This window comes from Atractosteus spatula, chromosome 19, assembly GCF_055471065.1.
Source record: "Atractosteus spatula isolate fAtrSpa1 chromosome 19, fAtrSpa1.hap1, whole genome shotgun sequence".
Lineage (NCBI taxonomy): Eukaryota > Metazoa > Chordata > Actinopteri > Semionotiformes > Lepisosteidae > Atractosteus > Atractosteus spatula.
Genome location: NC_142724.1, coordinates 15,063,668 through 15,085,908, shown reverse-complemented (window position 1 = coordinate 15,085,908; position 22,241 = coordinate 15,063,668). Strand labels below are relative to the sequence as shown.

General features: G+C 45.3%; 1 protein-coding gene across 1 annotated transcript in view; it reads left to right on the top strand.

The window, feature by feature from the left end:
• Window positions 1-1,087: 1,087 nt before the first annotated feature.
• tgm5l (transglutaminase 5, like) overlaps window positions 1,088-22,241 on the top strand; it is a 38,562-nt gene continuing 17,408 nt past the window's right edge. Inside the window, exons 1-7 of the mRNA XM_088937390.1 lie at window positions 1,088-1,148; window positions 4,137-4,316; window positions 4,904-5,137; window positions 5,439-5,557; window positions 6,069-6,197; window positions 6,331-6,508; window positions 7,059-7,194. Coding sequence (XP_088793516.1) covers window positions 1,142-1,148; window positions 4,137-4,316; window positions 4,904-5,137; window positions 5,439-5,557; window positions 6,069-6,197; window positions 6,331-6,508; window positions 7,059-7,194 — 983 coding nt within the window. The 5' untranslated portion in view covers window positions 1,088-1,141. The remainder of the gene's footprint in view (window positions 1,149-4,136; window positions 4,317-4,903; window positions 5,138-5,438; window positions 5,558-6,068; window positions 6,198-6,330; window positions 6,509-7,058; window positions 7,195-22,241) is intronic.

The following is a 22,241-nucleotide window of genomic DNA, read 5'->3' as shown; positions in this document are numbered from 1 at the left end:
AAATAATACAACACAATACTGCACAGTGGTTAGCACTGTTGCCTCAAAGCACTGGGGCTCTTGGTTCAATTCTGGATGTGGGGTGCTGTTTGCACGGAGTTTATATGTTCTCTCCCTGATCACATGGGTTTCTTCTGGGTGCTCTGGTTTCCACCTGCAGTCTAAAGACATACTGGTTGGTTAATTGGCTGCTGGGAAAGTGTCATGTTCTCTACATCTAGAGGGCGCACCTTCTCTGTCCTCTTCTTAGTTTTCCTGTGTTTTTCTTGTCCTTCCGGTGTGTCTTTGTGTGGGGCTATGTATTTCCGGGTCTCCCCTTGCTCCTTGCTCAGCATTGAGGGTTCGGATGTCTTGAGAACCGCCTAACACCTGGTCGTCTCTGTCGCGGCCTGAGTACGTAGGTTTCTATCCAACATCGTCTGACCCTGTGAGCCGGGGATAACCACTGTGTTGCCCCTGTTGCCGCTATGCATAGGGTCTCTATTGGTCTCTTTGTCATTCGATGGCATGTCCTTTCCGACACCCATGACAGAAAGCTGGACCTGGGTTGAGTGTGTGCATGTTTGAGTCTCTTTGTTCCCGGTGTTGGACTGGCGTCCCATCCAGGGTGTATCCTGCCTCACGCCTATTGTTTGCCAGGATAGGTTCCAGCTACCCCATGACTCTGTGTTGGATAAAGTAGTTAGAAAATGGATGGAGGAGTAATAGATCACTGTCATTAATTCTTTTCCACTGCTGGATGAAGACTTCCTTAGGGCTCCTCTATTACCAAAGAAGGTGAATAGATTTTGCACGGTGGGGAGAACCTCCTTATTTTTTTCTGGGTGTCTATCCCGGGCCCTGAGGCATACAAGGCTATGGTGTCAGCTCTACAGGAATCTGCTGCTTTGAGAATAAGGTATGTTCTAGGCAGGGCAGAGGGCTGTGTCCCCAACACCTTCAATGACTTCAGAACAATGCCCACAATGCCCTGCAGCAGAGCCTGTTTGTCTGCCACAGGTCTCCTGAAACATTTTTTCCATGACTTTCTTTGCTGGGAGGAGGAGTCAGTACAGTACTTAAAAACTGACAGGCAGACACCGTGAATTCAGTTATTCACAGAACTTTTCAGAGACACAAGAAAGAGAGAAACACAGAAGAAATGGAAGGTGAGTGTGCATGCACATTAATCTGTGTGCTTTTTAAACATTGTTTCTTTGTCATTTTTTATATCCAGGATGTTTTGACATTTGGACATAGAATTGTACCCAAGTGAGGTTATTATATTCAAAACCAGCATGACATTACAGGTTTTCTTGACTATTGCACTGCATATCAATGTATATTTTATTTTTTCCTTTTACAGTTGCCAACAGATTAGTTTGAGAACCTAGTCCTCCTAAACCTGTTTATATGCTTACCAGCAACACACATCTGGGCAATATTATTACTGCTCTATAATACCCTGCTTGCAGATGTTGCAGTAGAAACATGTATGGAAGAAAAAAGACATCTGATCATTTTATTTTAGTCTATCATTGATAACTCTGCTTTGCTGCGGCTGGAGTTTGTTTCTTCAGACCTAAACATGCAATCAAAATTCCACTTCTGCCAAAGTAAAGAACTTTAAAAATCCTGACAGTGCAGAATGTTCTCTAGTTTCCTATTTTATCAAGACCTTACCTGTCTAAAAAACCTAATATACGAATCTAACAAGTACAAATTCAGATGTAGACACATCTTGCATTAAATGTAACAGATTTGTTTTTAAATACAAAGTTATTATACATGCAAATTAAAAAATAAAGTCACCACATGTATTTTAGTTGTAGCATGTTAATACAGCGGATACAACTTTTATATTGTAGTATAGTATATAGTATTAGTTTATCCTCTCATTTCATTATACCTTTGTATGGAATTCTTAAATGGTGATCAGATATGTATTTTCTTTCGTTTCTTTTTTGATGCTGAAAAGAATCTTTTGCATTGAAAAAGAATTTACTGGATTGAAAAACACCTAGCTTGAAGAGTTGCTGTAGTAATGCTTTCCGATGCCTTGATGCTGATGTTGATAAGTTGTTACATTAGTTAAATCAGTCAACTGTGAATTCCTGAACTGCTCTCATCCATCACATCAGGAGAAGTGTTTGGAGTTCTTCTCTGAGCTACATCTGCTTTGGCAAAGCCAGGCAAGCCGTCATGCAGGCAGAAGTGTAGTTATCTAAGTGGGGGCACTATAAGCATGGGCAAAGGTTAATATTTCTTTGTATTATTAATATTATTCTTTTGTCTGTTGCTTTTATTTTAGGGAATTGTAAAGTGTAGCATTTATTACAATGCCGTGCATTTTAAATATACTTTATAATCAAACAAATTTAATAATTAGCAAAGCTAATTGTTTCAAAAGCTTAACAATTACCACAGTCTTCTTAGATGGTTTCCTATGATGATATACACTAAAGCAACATTTTGTCATAATTACACACATGTCTGTGGTTTCCATTGATGCTAACAGCATAAACTATGAATCATTGTGTCTTTGTCCACGATGTCACACTTGACATTGTCACTTTGATACACTTAACACTAAACAAAGCACAACAGGCTGGAGAACAACCCACTGTGACCACAGTCCAAATGTTTGCTTAGACACCTGCCATGACAATTTTCTAGGATCGTGGACTTGTATGACTTCGATTTCCTCTCCCTCAACATAGCATATGTTATTAAAAGCTGTTATTCATCCATACTCATGATTTTTTATACCGGAGGAATTAAAAATATTTTAGTATACTTTTAAGGGAATACTGTTAAGATTTAAGGCTCCAGAAAGCAGATTGCAAGGACTCTGTGGCTGGACTGCCTTCATATGCATTTTTTCTATAGTGAATGATAATTTCATATTCATGTACATGGAGAGAGATATTACATACAGTACAATGCAATGTATGTTCCACCTGTACATGAAATGTTGTAATGTCTGTAATATGTTTTTAGTGATTTTGATCATTTCAGTTTAGTGGCATACTACAATTGATATAAAAATAGTGATGATGGAAAATAATGTGACATTTTCATAACTTCAGACACAAAGATAATGAATGACAGCAGTCTTATTATTTGTTATTTTTTTAAACTGTTAATTAACTCAAATTAAGCAACTAATAACCTCTGAAATTAATAACATCTAGTTGATCCCTCACCCTTTGCCTTCAGTGCACCAAGTCATTGTGTGAAAGTATTTGTTATTTCAGGAATGAAGTAAGAAACATTCCCAAAAGCTGGACAGGGTTTACTATACTGGGGAGGTGGATGGACTTAATTTTTGCATGGTGAAACAAAGCAGGAATGCAGAAAGCACAAAAGACATTAATTTCTTTGACCCTCCTGTATGTTTTTAAATAGTTCAAATTTTCATTTGAGTGAGTCAAGAATTTAGGTTACAACCTAAGTTTACATTTTGTTTACAAGAGAAGCGGGGTATTGATCAAGAAAAGAATACCAAACACCTCCTTCAATCACCATGTTTAATAAAAATATTTTATTGAAACAAAACATAACCAGTTATATATATACAGTATATTAAAATATATAATGTTAAATATATAGTATACTGTGCACATTATTCTTTCATATATCATATTAAGTCAATGCACCCTTTTATCTGCACATTCCATTTGCATATTGAAGCACACTATACTAAGTAAAAGACGAGAACTACAGACCTTTCACGCAACTACAAATTCTCACTGTGCATCATAATCACACTAAGAAATATCAGGATAGTAACATGTCCTTGGAGATTACCATGGACAGGAAATCAGTGAGAGTCTTTCTCCTTGTGCCGGCTGATTACTAACCTACAATATTGCCAGCAGGGAACTTTAAAAACTTTACTGCTGTAAAAGTTAAAAGACCAGCACAGTGTAGTGCAGCAGAGACCACGATAAAGCGCAGAGCTGCAGCATGTCAAAATGCAAACATAAAACAAAGAAAAGTCGAATATAATTACTGTACAGAGGAAAACAAGTAGCATTGCCTTGCAGATCTCCGGCACCTCAGAGATTAAATCACGAGAGATTGAATCCCCAGCACTGAGTAAAACTGTCTTCTCTACCCTTTGGTTTTGCTGACCCTTTTCTTCTCTTTTAAAGATCTAAGACTTAAATACACCAACATGGAACAGCAGAGCAACCACAGGAACCACCAGACCCAGGGTTTGAGCTCGAGGTCTCTGGTGGTGCGCCGAGGGGTGCCCTTCAAAGTCACCTTGTTCTTCGAGGGTCGGGGCTACAATCCGCAGGTGGACACTTTGACATTTGCAGCTTTCTTAGGTAATGACCTGCGGCTGTAATTGGGCTTCCCACCCGAATTTTGTCACGGCGGCAAACACTACCGTTGCCTTTCTTCCATCAAGAAACTTGTGTTCAAGTTCAGATTTCTAAGGAAAATCTACTTTGCTTGAACGTAAAACCTCAATTAACACATTCCAAACCAAACAATCTAATGTAATTGTGCTCAACTGAGTTCCCCTTCTGGTCCTCCAAGAAATAAATGCTATTGTTTTGTTCCTAAAACTAGGAGTGAGCACTTTTCATTTGTGTTCTCGATGCTTTCACAGTACGTGGTTTCATAAGGAGTTGATATTGATATGCAGGACTCTCCTTGTCTTTGGAAAATAAAGAGAAGTGTCTCAGTTATTAAAAATAGATTTATTCCCTGGAATTATGTTGTTAGCTTCCACATGAAATGAAGCTTTGATTTTTTTTAACTGTCTTTGACCTATGTGAGCCTAGTGGAGTCCCTGGAATATAGAAACATGTTCACAAACCATGCAAGTGAGCAAAATAGTTACTTTATGTTTTATTTTTTGGATGTATCATGACCGAATGCTCTTCTCTGCACCTTTTTTTCCCTATAGATAGATCATATGTTGCATTCCCAGCCTCTTTCGCAATGCACAATCCCCACTCTGGTTGGAATGCGCAGATTCTGCAAGGAGACGTTTACTCCAAGTCCCTGTCGGTGCACATCTCCGCACCTCCTTCAGCTTCGATAGGGCTCTACACTCTCCACTTTAAGATTCAGTCTCAGTATCAGGCACGCAACTACATCATCGGAGAGTTCGTTCTGCTGTTCAATCCCTGGTGCCGTGGTAAGTTCAGTTCTGTGGTCTATATAAGAATGTAGTGCGTGCTCAGTGAATCTCAATCTGTCATGTACTACCGACAAAGTGACTTTGTGACAGCCTTTTCTTTTAATTCAATCGGCAGGTTATGACAGCAAACATATACTTTTGACAGTATAGTAACATTTGAGGAGAGTCAGACGGAATGTGTAATGACGTGGAATAAGAAAGTAGACTTGTAAAAACTGATGATGAAGAAAGAACTGATTGACAACTTTGTTCTGGTATAATGCCCCAGTTTTCAAAGATTTTTTCGTGTGTCTCGTAGGGGACTCCGTCTTCCTGCCTGGGGAAAACCAGAGAGAGGAATACGTCAGGAATGACTTTGGGTTTGTGTACACGGGTACACCCCAAAATATTGAGTCTCGGCCATGGGCTTTTGGTCAGGTGAGAAAAATGAAACAGAAAAGTGGGTGTGGAGGTGTGGAGGGGTCGAGTTATTTACAGTATCTGCATTCAAGGGGCACCTCTTCAGAAAAACTCTGTGCTTCCATCTGTCCATTGTCAGAAACCTGCATATTCCTGATAAACAAGTTCCCTGATAAGGTCCTGGCAAGGTGCTACTTCTTGACAGGGCTTGCATTGCACACATGATTTAGTGTTGCCGTGGGAATTCAATATTCAATAATGTAGCTGGAAATACCTGTGCTTCTTCAACTGGAGTTAAAGGAGTCTTGAAAAACAACAGTGAACTGACTCAAAATGCCTTTGGTTTTTCAAAATGTGTCTTTACACCAAGCTTTTTAAAGAGATACCTTGCTCATAAACATCTTCCTGCACGTACTGTATGTTAAGAATAACAAGAGTGCTCACTCCAAAACTAAAAAGAAATAACAGTGGTTAGGAGGATTCATCCCCCATTTCTGAGCTCATTGTTTCCCTGTTTTAAAAAATTCAGTTTGAAGAAGGGATACTGGAGATTTGTCTGAATTTGCTTCAAATAAGTCCCCAACATGGAAGAAACAGTGAAAGAGATTATTTCAGCCGACGGGACCCAGTGTACATAAGCAGAGTTGTGTGTGCCATGGTAAGTAGAGTGTGAGAATCCTATTTTAAGCTTTTCTGTTGTGATGCAAGTGTATGAAACACTTCTCTTAGTTTAGACTTCTTTTAGTTCGGTATTGAACTCACAAACATTCCTTTTTCAAACCTGCTACCAGATTAACTGTGAGGATGATCGGGGAGTCCTCAAGGGGAACTGGTCAGGGGACTACAGCAGTGGGGTCAACCCCTCAGACTGGACAGGGAGTGCCGAAATCCTACAGCAATGGGCAAGGTCCAAATTCAGTCCAGTGCGGTATGGCCAGTGCTGGGTCTACGCGGCCGTCATGTGTACAGGTACTTCAGGAACTGACAATCTTTTACTGAGGTGTGGTTGAACAGTTTAATTTCCCTCTGAAGTAACTCTTTATAATAGGGCCTTTTAACAGGCTTGTAATTTCGTTGCCAATAACTGGTTTGAGTGAGTGTACACTAATCTGCTGTTTGAAGCATTTTCTTGGCACACAGCCTGGAAATGTGTCCAATACCTAATGTTCTAAAGGGTGATGAAATCTTGTACTCTGCAAGACAGAGAGGATTTCCCTTTGTTTGGTCCTCTCTTTGTCTTTGCTTAACCTGAAAACAGTCTGACAAAGATGACTGAGAGTGGGGAACTGAAAATGCCTCCCACTGTGCTCTAAAGAGCACTGACCCCTGTGTAACTCTGAAAGACTTCTGTTTCTTCTCACAGTCTTCTCAGGGAAACCCCATTCAGGAATACTTTCAGCAAGTGTCATTAAGACCTTCTCATACTGGGGGAGCCCCCTCTCGTGAGACACAGATAAGATTGACAGATGCCAGCAGTAATTTTACCTCTCTCTCTCTTGTGCTAAACATGTGCTGTTAGTGATGAGGGTCCTGGGAATCCCAACACGAGTTGTCACAAACTTCAACTCTGCCCATGACACTAATGCCAACATGATCATTGAAGAGTACTACAGTGACAGAGGAGAAAAATTAAACATTTCTGCAGACAGCATATGGTAAGACTGACAAAATTTCAAAGTTATCTTGACCCCATGCCTCATTATTCTGTTATTACCCTAAATTCAATTCACTGTTTCCATTTGCTCACCACTCTCTCACACAATTTGTTCACATTGCAAAATTATAACTTCTTATTTCTGAACTGCTATAACTGAACGCATGAAAAGAGACTCCTTGTGGTAGCATATTTTATTTTTATTTCTAATAAAAATGTCATCTTCCTGCCACATGGGATTTCAGAGATGGGATTTCAAAATGGGATTTTCTTTCCTTTTTGGTCTGTTGTTTTATTTTTTGCGAGTGTGATTGACCTATCACTAGGTCACAAAGGAAACCTCTTTCTCTGGTCCAGTATAATAACATGGTAGTTAGCTTGACTGCCACACAGATCCACTGTCATGGGTTTAATTCTAGTTTTGTCTGTGTGGAGTTTGCATGTTCTCTCTGCTTTCACCTGATACTTCAGCCTCCCACCTTCAAAAGACATGGTTGGATGTGTAGCGGCGAGGCTTAATAATAAGGCAGAATTAAGTGTTTCTGAGCTCCCCAATGAGGCCCCATTTCTCTGTTCATCTCTGTGGAGCAGCCACAGAGAGACCATTAGTGCAGGGTGATTTAAGGTTTCCTAGGACAGCTCCCAAAGGGGGATGCACTTAGCTAAGTCTGGCTATCATGATCAATGGTCATCCACTGGCGCCTATCAGTCTAGGGAGTGCCGGATGGACATCTGGACTGCATTACTAAGTGTCAGGACTAAGTGACTCATATCTCACCTTGATCAACCAATCAGGGACTGGTAGGGCTGAGTAACCCACGTGGGACTCTGATGCCCATGGAACTTTCAGCCAATGAATGAGCTGAAGTTCCTCCAGGTAAAAACAGGCAACACAGAGAGCCTGAGAGATTCAGATTCGGGAGATTCAGTAAGACTCAGGAGTGGACTTCTTTGGACTGTTCTAAAGGGAATTCAAAGGAGAATTCCAGGGCAGGACGGCCCAGGAGCAGAAGGCTCCCAAGGGCAGGGCATTCTCGCAGCGCGCCTCCTGACCATCCTGAGACTCAGCCCGGACAACCACGGAACGGCCAGTGTGTCCGAGTGCCAGAACTTTCCTTTGTTCTAAGAGTCTAGAGTGGAGGTTGCCAGAGAGTAACCAGCAGCAGGCCTCATGAACAGGTCGGAACTGTGGACAGCTGAATCACTATTCAGAACTAGCGCTTCATCAGGAACGAACCGGTCCTCTTCCTGACTTGCTGGGACCCACAGTCATCTTTTCTCCTGTGCACAAACTGTGCTAGTTAAAACCAACACTAACTAGCCGGTCAGTGAGCATCAGCAGCGCACCGTCGCAAGCCGCACAGCACAGCCTGGCACGGAGCCAGAGAGCGCGGATTGGACAGCAACAAGCCTGCAGCTGATTGTTTGTGCCTGCAGGAGATATGAATCCCCAGAGATTGGATGAGTATTCAACTTCAATGCATTACAGCTCGAGAATTCAATTGTTATCCCAACCAGTTGATATCAATTTAATTCCTAAGAGTTATGTACTTGTTTTGAGTATCTAATGTAGAAGTTATAACCAAGTTCATTTACGAAACGGTCTTAATGAATGATATACTGAACGTATATCCTCTTGATATATGTAACTCTTTGTAACTGATTGAATATATACCTTTTGTATTCTGATAACCCTCTCGATAAGATCTGTTAGGTTTATATGCATATTCTATGTATTAATAAATGTATCCTCGTGTATTAGTACCTGTGTGTGTGCGTTGTTTGAGTTATGTCGCATGGTTGGATTCTAAAGCCATCAAAAGAATCAACTTTGTGATTTACTGCTACAATTAATAATTGTCTCAGTAAATGCCCAAACCCTACAGAACTGGTGCCTTCAGAGAGCCACTATGATTACATATTTGGCGTCCCTGAACGGCTATGAAACATTACATTTATTTGGCGTCCCTGGGTGGGCGTGGCAAGACTGAAATGAATCAACCAAGCGGAATAATTCATATAAAACGCCGCGGGTTTCATACACGATAATACAGTGTGCTGAAAGCCAAAAGAAAAAGTTCCCCTTGCTCTTTAAGCAGTGCTTGATTGTTTTGTGATCTTTTGCGATCTACCGGGTTGATTGCATACTTGATCTTGTGGTTTTCTGTGGTAAAACTGTGATTTCGTACTTAAAAGTAATACTCTTTAAGTTTAACGATGGTTGCTAAAAGGTCTGAATTCGAGTCGCTATTAAGCACTCTCTCTAGCAGTGACAAGTCTGACCACGATCTCCGTCATATCTCCGTCAGCGGAGAAGCTAGGAGAATAAACCTCCATTCTCTGAGAGAGCTAGCGAAGGACATAGAGAGATTTGACCCCGCAGTGTCAGAGAATAATATCGAGAGTTATATTCAAGACCTCAGGTATAACCTGCAGTTCCTGCCAAACGCCACAGAACAGGAGAAAGTGTTTCTGGTCAGGAAAACTACCAGCAGAGCTGTACATGAGTGGATGGCTAGGCAGATGAAAGAAGTCTGTAATGACTTTGAACAGCTTTGTCATGCACTTATCGAAGAATACAGTGCGTTTATTGACCCGACTGCCGCGATAGCCGCCGCTCTTAACATTAAGCACGAGAGAGCAGAGTCCCCTCGCGAATATTACGAGAGACTTAGACGAACTTATTTTGCAGGGCGAAATGATGAGGGTTGCGAAGAGAACATACATTTCAAGGGTTTATTCATTGCGAATCTCCACCCATCAGTCAGAAAGATGATCTTAATGCATACAGATGCACAGACCATGAAAATGACTGATATTAAGAGATTCGTGCAGAAAGCCTGGGAGTATGATGTCCAAAGTCGCTCTGAGCAAAAAGCTGTTAAAGCGACTGTGCTCGCCGTCAGAGCCAGCAGGGTTAACTCCCTCCTGCTCGAAGGAGCACAGGCTCCTGAGCTGGCTAAGCCCCGTTCCAAAGCATGCACACAGGACCGCACCCAGCGTCCTAAGTGCCATGAGAACACCGGGGGAGGGAAAGGGCTAGATAAAGCTGAACAAAAGGATTCAGTAGCCGCCCGCCTGGCCAGGCTTGAACAAGCTTTATTAGGACAGGGACAACCGCTCCCCAAGGCTGCCGGAAGCGTGAATGAGCTGATACTCTCCACTGGAGGAGGCGGAGACCCGCCCCCTCCCACTCCCTCAGTCTATCTGATTGAGCGGAAGGGTTCCTGCCTGGATGAGGTCGGCCACTCCCAAGCGAGTGCTGACTCCACCCCTGAAGTCACAGAGCAGGCAGTAAAACACAGAGGAAAAGCAGGAAGCTTTTACCTCAAGGATGCCATGGGAGATGTCTTACCCAGTGAGACACTGATTGACACTGAGGTTGAAAGGTGTTTGATGTCACACGGCAAGCTCAAACGGGTAGAAAAAGAAAAGGGCATGCGACTCAGAGTGGAACCTTTGGTGGATCACCAGAAAGGCTAAGTGTGGAAACAGGTCAAGGCTCCTAAGCCTTCTGTACAGAAGGAAAGGGGGGCCAAGAGGCAGACTGTGCTCACACAGTGCCCACCGAACACAGAAGCCTATGTGGAGATTCCTTCTGTTCCCTCTGGACAAGAAATAAAAATATTTTCTTGTTCCCCGGATATACAGGGAAGTCGTGTCCCGGCTGAGGTCACAACAGCCTCCCTGCCACAGGAGCGGTGCTCCAAGCAGCCGCCTGATCCACCAGGTAAAGCACACCCCTTTTACATCCCTAAAGAGGAGCAGATCTCCCCACCTGGCGATGAAAAGGAGCTTTCCCTGTGCACCTTGGCACCCAAGAGGGGTCAGGACCACCACCCTGCAGTGGTGGAAGGGATCCAGATGGCAGGAGAGCAGGTTGGTGATGTAGCCCTCACCCTTAGCTCTGAGAGGTCCTCTATTAGTGAGGATCTGCTTGAGCAGCTGTCACAGGGCCACCGCCAGGTGCCCCTGGTGCAACATTCACAGGTTAGACAGGAGGTCCAGCTGGACGCTGAGACTACTGCGCTGTGGACACACCTGATCCCAGATGCCGATTCCCTCTGCTGTGACCCAGGGAACCTGCAGTCAGGTAACATTATTTCTCACAACTACCAGGTAGTGAGTGAGACTGACCTGATTGTTCCTGCCTCAACGGCAGGGTTGCCAACACACCCAGTCCCCCAGAAGGGACAGGGAATGAAAGCCGAGCCGGTTTTCTTACAGCCACCAGCTCAGTCTGTCAGTCTGAGTCTGACCAACAGTGGTTCAGCCATACTGGAGCTGGATGGTCAAGCCACCCGCCTGCCAGTGCAGGACATCGCAAAGAGGGGTGTCAGAATCCCCGCCTGCACTGACATGGGCCTGGTGGGTGATAGCGAGTTCAAAGACAGTGAACTAGCTATCCCAGTGCTGGGGCAGCTCCCTGAACCCCTAGCGAGGGAAGGGGGGAGCGAGCAGGTGTCCTACACCTACCCCCAGCGAACGATTGTAAACATGCCGATAGAGGGATTCCTCAATCAGGAGGTGTGCAGGGTGGACCTGAACAGTGAGAATGGGATAACAATCCCAGATCACTCAGGTGCTCCAGATGACCACTCAGCCGAGGGTCAGGCATGCTCCACCGCTGCACCGCCCCCTGCAGGTTTCCTAGAGCACAGGCATGAACAAATCGAAAAAGCAGATGCCCTGGAAATGGAGGAGCAGCATCAGCCGCTGCGTCAGATCTCCCCAGATTTCCAGGATGTTGGTCCCCAGGATGCCACATGGCATACTGAGAAAGACACCATGTACATGCTGAGCCAGCTTAGAAAGGCAACAGTCACTCAGAAGGAGATGACTGGGATCAGCCACCCTAAAAGACTTTTGGGAGGACTGATTGCTGCCACCACTGTTGTGCATTTGCTCTTTTTGGTAGGTTTGTTTGTTACTGGCACTCTCACCCTGACTGCCCCAAGAAGGCAGGTGTCAGAGATGCCAGAGGGTAGTGACAGACTGTATCGACAGCAGCAAAAGTTGGAAAGCTTAGGGAAAACCCTACAGGCAACTTCCTATGCAACAGGGTTAAACCTTATTCCCCAAACAGTGGACATGATTGTTGGTGTTATACAGTGGGTTTATGCTTGTGTGCAACAGGCCAGAATGTTGACACAAGACCTGTTAAGGGAGCTTGGTGCCACTGTAGCCAGTCTAGCCATGGCACAAATCCCAACCCACTTGATTCCACTCTTCTCAGTAGAGGAGTATGTGACATTAACCCCATCGCTCATAGCTCACCCAGAAGGCAATCCAAGATTGAATTCGGTTCCAAATCTTGAGATGGGTATGGCTACTAAAGCTATCCATTGGCTGTGTCTAAACGATTCACCAATGAAGGGTGTAAAGCTACTAACGAGTAGAGGGAGGTTAATGAACCCCATGAAGAGTAGGTGGGAAGTAAATGGCTGGTCAGCACACCACATTTAACTGTCACCATGACTTGTGACAGGCATGATGCAGCTACCTAATAAAACAGTTCCTTTAAGTTCCTGAGGAGGCCATAGTACAGCATGGTAACTTAACACTGTACGGTCTGGAACCAGACAATATAAGACCAAACTTGAGGTCGTGGATGCCTTCAGGTGCCACACTATTGAATTGGATAGAAATCCAAGAAATAGTAAGCCTGAAGAGGTACAGGTAGTTGAGTTTGCTTTAATGGAACAAACCTCCAAACCACCCTAGCAGATACCCAACACAGGTGTTGTGGTTTATCGGGGGGCTGGGAACAGGAACTGTTGTTATTGTAACACTACTGCCGGGTAGCTGGATCATGACTGGATGTACTCTGAATGCTGTACTCTTTCATCAAGATGTACTCCGGGTAGCATGAATGAGTCAAAGGTAGCATGTCAAAAGAAAGGAAGTGACTTCTCCCCAAATATCTACTACAGAGGTATCAGATATTGACAGTGAGCTTCCTGATGTGTAATTCCTAGACTTAGATAATGTCTCCTACCTTGTTTATACATACTCCAGATGTTATTCATCCTGTTTGTATCCAATGCTGGTTCCGGTATGAATTCTCGAGGAGTAATGTGGACATTTAAGATTAATGTTCTAATGGCAAGGGACATCACTTAATTCTGTTTTGTTTTGAAGGCAACAACGCCTCAGGACCTCGTGACCTTCAAAAAGGGGGGATATGTAGCGGCGAGGCTTAATAATAAGGCAGAATTAAGTGTTTCTGAGCTCCCCAATGAGGCCCCATTTCTCTGTTCATCTCTGTGGAGCAGCCACAGAGAGACCATTAGTGCAGGGTGATTTAAGGTTTCCTAGGACAGCTCCCAAAGGGGGATGCACTTAGCTAAGTCTGGCTATCATGATCAATGGTCATCCACTGGCGCCTATCAGTCTAGGGAGTGCCGGATGGACATCTGGACTGCATTACTAAGTGTCAGGACTAAGTGACTCATATCTCACCTTGATCAACCAATCAGGGACTGGTAGGGCTGAGTAACCCACGTGGGACTCTGATGCCCATGGAACTTTCAGCCAATGAATGAGCTGAAGTTCCTCCAGGTAAAAACAGGCAACACAGAGAGCCTGAGAGATTCAGATTCGGGAGATTCAGTAAGACTCAGGAGTGGACTTCTTTGGACTGTTCTAAAGGGAATTCAAAGGAGAATTCCAGGGCAGGACGGCCCAGGAGCAGAAGGCTCCCAAGGGCAGGGCATTCTCGCAGCGCGCCTCCTGACCATCCTGAGACTCAGCCCGGACAACCACGGAACGGCCAGTGTGTCCGAGTGCCAGAACTTTCCTTTGTTCTAAGAGTCTAGAGTGGAGGTTGCCAGAGAGTAACCAGCAGCAGGCCTCATGAACAGGTCGGAACTGTGGACAGCTGAATCACTATTCAGAACTAGCGCTTCATCAGGAACGAACCGGTCCTCTTCCTGACTTGCTGGGACCCACAGTCATCTTTTCTCCTGTGCACAAACTGTGCTAGTTAAAACCAACACTAACTAGCCGGTCAGTGAGCATCAGCAGCGCACCGTCGCAAGCCGCACAGCACAGCCTGGCACGGAGCCAGAGAGCGCGGATTGGACAGCAACAAGCCTGCAGCTGATTGTTTGTGCCTGCAGGAGATATGAATCCCCAGAGATTGGATGAGTATTCAACTTCAATGCATTACAGCTCGAGAATTCAATTGTTATCCCAACCAGTTGATATCAATTTAATTCCTAAGAGTTATGTACTTGTTTTGAGTATCTAATGTAGAAGTTATAACCAAGTTCATTTACGAAACGGTCTTAATGAATGATATACTGAACGTATATCCTCTTGATATATGTAACTCTTTGTAACTGATTGAATATATACCTTTTGTATTCTGATAACCCTCTCGATAAGATCTGTTAGGTTTATATGCATATTCTATGTATTAATAAATGTATCCTCGTGTATTAGTACCTGTGTGTGTGCGTTGTTTGAGTTATGTCGCATGGTTGGATTCTAAAGCCATCAAAAGAATCAACTTTGTGATTTACTGCTACAATTAATAATTGTCTCAGTAAATGCCCAAACCCTACAGAACTGGTGCCTTCAGAGAGCCACTATGATTACATATTTGGCGTCCCTGAACGGCTATGAAACATTACATTTATTTGGCGTCCCTGGGTGGGCGTGGCAAGACTGAAATGAATCAACCAAGCGGAATAATTCATATAAAACGCCGCGGGTTTCATACACGATAATACAGTGTGCTGAAAGCCAAAAGAAAAAGTTCCCCTTGCTCTTTAAGCAGTGCTTGATTGTTTTGTGATCTTTTGCGATCTACCGGGTTGATTGCATACTTGATCTTGTGGTTTTCTGTGGTAAAACTGTGATTTCGTACTTAAAAGTAATACTCTTTAAGTTTAACGATGGTTGCTAAAAGGTCTGAATTCGAGTCGCTATTAAGCACTCTCTCTAGCAGTGACAAGTCTGACCACGATCTCCGTCATATCTCCGTCAGCGGAGAAGCTAGGAGAATAAACCTCCATTCTCTGAGAGAGCTAGCGAAGGACATAGAGAGATTTGACCCCGCAGTGTCAGAGAATAATATCGAGAGTTATATTCAAGACCTCAGGTATAACCTGCAGTTCCTGCCAAACGCCACAGAACAGGAGAAAGTGTTTCTGGTCAGGAAAACTACCAGCAGAGCTGTACATGAGTGGATGGCTAGGCAGATGAAAGAAGTCTGTAATGACTTTGAACAGCTTTGTCATGCACTTATCGAAGAATACAGTGCGTTTATTGACCCGACTGCCGCGATAGCCGCCGCTCTTAACATTAAGCACGAGAGAGCAGAGTCCCCTCGCGAATATTACGAGAGACTTAGACGAACTTATTTTGCAGGGCGAAATGATGAGGGTTGCGAAGAGAACATACATTTCAAGGGTTTATTCATTGCGAATCTCCACCCATCAGTCAGAAAGATGATCTTAATGCATACAGATGCACAGACCATGAAAATGACTGATATTAAGAGATTCGTGCAGAAAGCCTGGGAGTATGATGTCCAAAGTCGCTCTGAGCAAAAAGCTGTTAAAGCGACTGTGCTCGCCGTCAGAGCCAGCAGGGTTAACTCCCTCCTGCTCGAAGGAGCACAGGCTCCTGAGCTGGCTAAGCCCCGTTCCAAAGCATGCACACAGGACCGCACCCAGCGTCCTAAGTGCCATGAGAACACCGGGGGAGGGAAAGGGCTAGATAAAGCTGAACAAAAGGATTCAGTAGCCGCCCGCCTGGCCAGGCTTGAACAAGCTTTATTAGGACAGGGACAACCGCTCCCCAAGGCTGCCGGAAGCGTGAATGAGCTGATACTCTCCACTGGAGGAGGCGGAGACCCGCCCCCTCCCACTCCCTCAGTCTATCTGATTGAGCGGAAGGGTTCCTGCCTGGATGAGGTCGGCCACTCCCAAGCGAGTGCTGACTCCACCCCTGAAGTCACAGAGCAGGCAGTAAAACACAGAGGAAAAGCAGGAAGCTTTTACCTCAAGGATGCCATGGGAGATGTCTTACCCAGTGAGACACTGATTGACACTGAGGTTGAAAGGTGTTTGATGTCACACGGCAAGCTCAAACGGGTAGAAAAAGAAAAGGGCATGCGACTCAGAGTGGAACCTTTGGTGGATCACCAGAAAGGCTAAGTGTGGAAACAGGTCAAGGCTCCTAAGCCTTCTGTACAGAAGGAAAGGGGGGCCAAGAGGCAGACTGTGCTCACACAGTGCCCACCGAACACAGAAGCCTATGTGGAGATTCCTTCTGTTCCCTCTGGACAAGAAATAAAAATATTTTCTTGTTCCCCGGATATACAGGGAAGTCGTGTCCCGGCTGAGGTCACAACAGCCTCCCTGCCACAGGAGCGGTGCTCCAAGCAGCCGCCTGATCCACCAGGTAAAGCACACCCCTTTTACATCCCTAAAGAGGAGCAGATCTCCCCACCTGGCGATGAAAAGGAGCTTTCCCTGTGCACCTTGGCACCCAAGAGGGGTCAGGACCACCACCCTGCAGTGGTGGAAGGGATCCAGATGGCAGGAGAGCAGGTTGGTGATGTAGCCCTCACCCTTAGCTCTGAGAGGTCCTCTATTAGTGAGGATCTGCTTGAGCAGCTGTCACAGGGCCACCGCCAGGTGCCCCTGGTGCAACATTCACAGGTTAGACAGGAGGTCCAGCTGGACGCTGAGACTACTGCGCTGTGGACACACCTGATCCCAGATGCCGATTCCCTCTGCTGTGACCCAGGGAACCTGCAGTCAGGTAACATTATTTCTCACAACTACCAGGTAGTGAGTGAGACTGACCTGATTGTTCCTGCCTCAACGGCAGGGTTGCCAACACACCCAGTCCCCCAGAAGGGACAGGGAATGAAAGCCGAGCCGGTTTTCTTACAGCCACCAGCTCAGTCTGTCAGTCTGAGTCTGACCAACAGTGGTTCAGCCATACTGGAGCTGGATGGTCAAGCCACCCGCCTGCCAGTGCAGGACATCGCAAAGAGGGGTGTCAGAATCCCCGCCTGCACTGACATGGGCCTGGTGGGTGATAGCGAGTTCAAAGACAGTGAACTAGCTATCCCAGTGCTGGGGCAGCTCCCTGAACCCCTAGCGAGGGAAGGGGGGAGCGAGCAGGTGTCCTACACCTACCCCCAGCGAACGATTGTAAACATGCCGATAGAGGGATTCCTCAATCAGGAGGTGTGCAGGGTGGACCTGAACAGTGAGAATGGGATAACAATCCCAGATCACTCAGGTGCTCCAGATGACCACTCAGCCGAGGGTCAGGCATGCTCCACCGCTGCACCGCCCCCTGCAGGTTTCCTAGAGCACAGGCATGAACAAATCGAAAAAGCAGATGCCCTGGAAATGGAGGAGCAGCATCAGCCGCTGCGTCAGATCTCCCCAGATTTCCAGGATGTTGGTCCCCAGGATGCCACATGGCATACTGAGAAAGACACCATGTACATGCTGAGCCAGCTTAGAAAGGCAACAGTCACTCAGAAGGAGATGACTGGGATCAGCCACCCTAAAAGACTTTTGGGAGGACTGATTGCTGCCACCACTGTTGTGCATTTGCTCTTTTTGGTAGGTTTGTTTGTTACTGGCACTCTCACCCTGACTGCCCCAAGAAGGCAGGTGTCAGAGATGCCAGAGGGTAGTGACAGACTGTATCGACAGCAGCAAAAGTTGGAAAGCTTAGGGAAAACCCTACAGGCAACTTCCTATGCAACAGGGTTAAACCTTATTCCCCAAACAGTGGACATGATTGTTGGTGTTATACAGTGGGTTTATGCTTGTGTGCAACAGGCCAGAATGTTGACACAAGACCTGTTAAGGGAGCTTGGTGCCACTGTAGCCAGTCTAGCCATGGCACAAATCCCAACCCACTTGATTCCACTCTTCTCAGTAGAGGAGTATGTGACATTAACCCCATCGCTCATAGCTCACCCAGAAGGCAATCCAAGATTGAATTCGGTTCCAAATCTTGAGATGGGTATGGCTACTAAAGCTATCCATTGGCTGTGTCTAAACGATTCACCAATGAAGGGTGTAAAGCTACTAACGAGTAGAGGGAGGTTAATGAACCCCATGAAGAGTAGGTGGGAAGTAAATGGCTGGTCAGCACACCACATTTAACTGTCACCATGACTTGTGACAGGCATGATGCAGCTACCTAATAAAACAGTTCCTTTAAGTTCCTGAGGAGGCCATAGTACAGCATGGTAACTTAACACTGTACGGTCTGGAACCAGACAATATAAGACCAAACTTGAGGTCGTGGATGCCTTCAGGTGCCACACTATTGAATTGGATAGAAATCCAAGAAATAGTAAGCCTGAAGAGGTACAGGTAGTTGAGTTTGCTTTAATGGAACAAACCTCCAAACCACCCTAGCAGATACCCAACACAGGTGTTGTGGTTTATCGGGGGGCTGGGAACAGGAACTGTTGTTATTGTAACACTACTGCCGGGTAGCTGGATCATGACTGGATGTACTCTGAATGCTGTACTCTTTCATCAAGATGTACTCCGGGTAGCATGAATGAGTCAAAGGTAGCATGTCAAAAGAAAGGAAGTGACTTCTCCCCAAATATCTACTACAGAGGTATCAGATATTGACAGTGAGCTTCCTGATGTGTAATTCCTAGACTTAGATAATGTCTCCTACCTTGTTTATACATACTCCAGATGTTATTCATCCTGTTTGTATCCAATGCTGGTTCCGGTATGAATTCTCGAGGAGTAATGTGGACATTTAAGATTAATGTTCTAATGGCAAGGGACATCACTTAATTCTGTTTTGTTTTGAAGGCAACAACGCCTCAGGACCTCGTGACCTTCAAAAAGGGGGGATATGTAGCGGCGAGGCTTAATAATAAGGCAGAATTAAGTGTTTCTGAGCTCCCCAATGAGGCCCCATTTCTCTGTTCATCTCTGTGGAGCAGCCACAGAGAGACCATTAGTGCAGGGTGATTTAAGGTTTCCTAGGACAGCTCCCAAAGGGGGATGCACTTAGCTAAGTCTGGCTATCATGATCAATGGTCATCCACTGGCGCCTATCAGTCTAGGGAGTGCCGGATGGACATCTGGACTGCATTACTAAGTGTCAGGACTAAGTGACTCATATCTCACCTTGATCAACCAATCAGGGACTGGTAGGGCTGAGTAACCCACGTGGGACTCTGATGCCCATGGAACTTTCAGCCAATGAATGAGCTGAAGTTCCTCCAGGTAAAAACAGGCAACACAGAGAGCCTGAGAGATTCAGATTCGGGAGATTCAGTAAGACTCAGGAGTGGACTTCTTTGGACTGTTCTAAAGGGAATTCAAAGGAGAATTCCAGGGCAGGACGGCCCAGGAGCAGAAGGCTCCCAAGGGCAGGGCATTCTCGCAGCGCGCCTCCTGACCATCCTGAGACTCAGCCCGGACAACCACGGAACGGCCAGTGTGTCCGAGTGCCAGAACTTTCCTTTGTTCTAAGAGTCTAGAGTGGAGGTTGCCAGAGAGTAACCAGCAGCAGGCCTCATGAACAGGTCGGAACTGTGGACAGCTGAATCACTATTCAGAACTAGCGCTTCATCAGGAACGAACCGGTCCTCTTCCTGACTTGCTGGGACCCACAGTCATCTTTTCTCCTGTGCACAAACTGTGCTAGTTAAAACCAACACTAACTAGCCGGTCAGTGAGCATCAGCAGCGCACCGTCGCAAGCCGCACAGCACAGCCTGGCACGGAGCCAGAGAGCGCGGATTGGACAGCAACAAGCCTGCAGCTGATTGTTTGTGCCTGCAGGAGATATGAATCCCCAGAGATTGGATGAGTATTCAACTTCAATGCATTACAGCTCGAGAATTCAATTGTTATCCCAACCAGTTGATATCAATTTAATTCCTAAGAGTTATGTACTTGTTTTGAGTATCTAATGTAGAAGTTATAACCAAGTTCATTTACGAAACGGTCTTAATGAATGATATACTGAACGTATATCCTCTTGATATATGTAACTCTTTGTAACTGATTGAATATATACCTTTTGTATTCTGATAACCCTCTCGATAAGATCTGTTAGGTTTATATGCATATTCTATGTATTAATAAATGTATCCTCGTGTATTAGTACCTGTGTGTGTGCGTTGTTTGAGTTATGTCGCATGGTTGGATTCTAAAGCCATCAAAAGAATCAACTTTGTGATTTACTGCTACAATTAATAATTGTCTCAGTAAATGCCCAAACCCTACAGAACTGGTGCCTTCAGAGAGCCACTATGATTACATATTTGGCGTCCCTGAACGGCTATGAAACATTACATTTATTTGGCGTCCCTGGGTGGGCGTGGCAAGACTGAAATGAATCAACCAAGCGGAATAATTCATATAAAACGCCGCGGGTTTCATACACGATAATACAGTGTGCTGAAAGCCAAAAGAAAAAGTTCCCCTTGCTCTTTAAGCAGTGCTTGATTGTTTTGTGATCTTTTGCGATCTACCGGGTTGATTGCATACTTGATCTTGTGGTTTTCTGTGGTAAAACTGTGATTTCGTACTTAAAAGTAATACTCTTTAAGTTTAACGATGGTTGCTAAAAGGTCTGAATTCGAGTCGCTATTAAGCACTCTCTCTAGCAGTGACAAGTCTGACCACGATCTCCGTCATATCTCCGTCAGCGGAGAAGCTAGGAGAATAAACCTCCATTCTCTGAGAGAGCTAGCGAAGGACATAGAGAGATTTGACCCCGCAGTGTCAGAGAATAATATCGAGAGTTATATTCAAGACCTCAGGTATAACCTGCAGTTCCTGCCAAACGCCACAGAACAGGAGAAAGTGTTTCTGGTCAGGAAAACTACCAGCAGAGCTGTACATGAGTGGATGGCTAGGCAGATGAAAGAAGTCTGTAATGACTTTGAACAGCTTTGTCATGCACTTATCGAAGAATACAGTGCGTTTATTGACCCGACTGCCGCGATAGCCGCCGCTCTTAACATTAAGCACGAGAGAGCAGAGTCCCCTCGCGAATATTACGAGAGACTTAGACGAACTTATTTTGCAGGGCGAAATGATGAGGGTTGCGAAGAGAACATACATTTCAAGGGTTTATTCATTGCGAATCTCCACCCATCAGTCAGAAAGATGATCTTAATGCATACAGATGCACAGACCATGAAAATGACTGATATTAAGAGATTCGTGCAGAAAGCCTGGGAGTATGATGTCCAAAGTCGCTCTGAGCAAAAAGCTGTTAAAGCGACTGTGCTCGCCGTCAGAGCCAGCAGGGTTAACTCCCTCCTGCTCGAAGGAGCACAGGCTCCTGAGCTGGCTAAGCCCCGTTCCAAAGCATGCACACAGGACCGCACCCAGCGTCCTAAGTGCCATGAGAACACCGGGGGAGGGAAAGGGCTAGATAAAGCTGAACAAAAGGATTCAGTAGCCGCCCGCCTGGCCAGGCTTGAACAAGCTTTATTAGGACAGGGACAACCGCTCCCCAAGGCTGCCGGAAGCGTGAATGAGCTGATACTCTCCACTGGAGGAGGCGGAGACCCGCCCCCTCCCACTCCCTCAGTCTATCTGATTGAGCGGAAGGGTTCCTGCCTGGATGAGGTCGGCCACTCCCAAGCGAGTGCTGACTCCACCCCTGAAGTCACAGAGCAGGCAGTAAAACACAGAGGAAAAGCAGGAAGCTTTTACCTCAAGGATGCCATGGGAGATGTCTTACCCAGTGAGACACTGATTGACACTGAGGTTGAAAGGTGTTTGATGTCACACGGCAAGCTCAAACGGGTAGAAAAAGAAAAGGGCATGCGACTCAGAGTGGAACCTTTGGTGGATCACCAGAAAGGCTAAGTGTGGAAACAGGTCAAGGCTCCTAAGCCTTCTGTACAGAAGGAAAGGGGGGCCAAGAGGCAGACTGTGCTCACACAGTGCCCACCGAACACAGAAGCCTATGTGGAGATTCCTTCTGTTCCCTCTGGACAAGAAATAAAAATATTTTCTTGTTCCCCGGATATACAGGGAAGTCGTGTCCCGGCTGAGGTCACAAC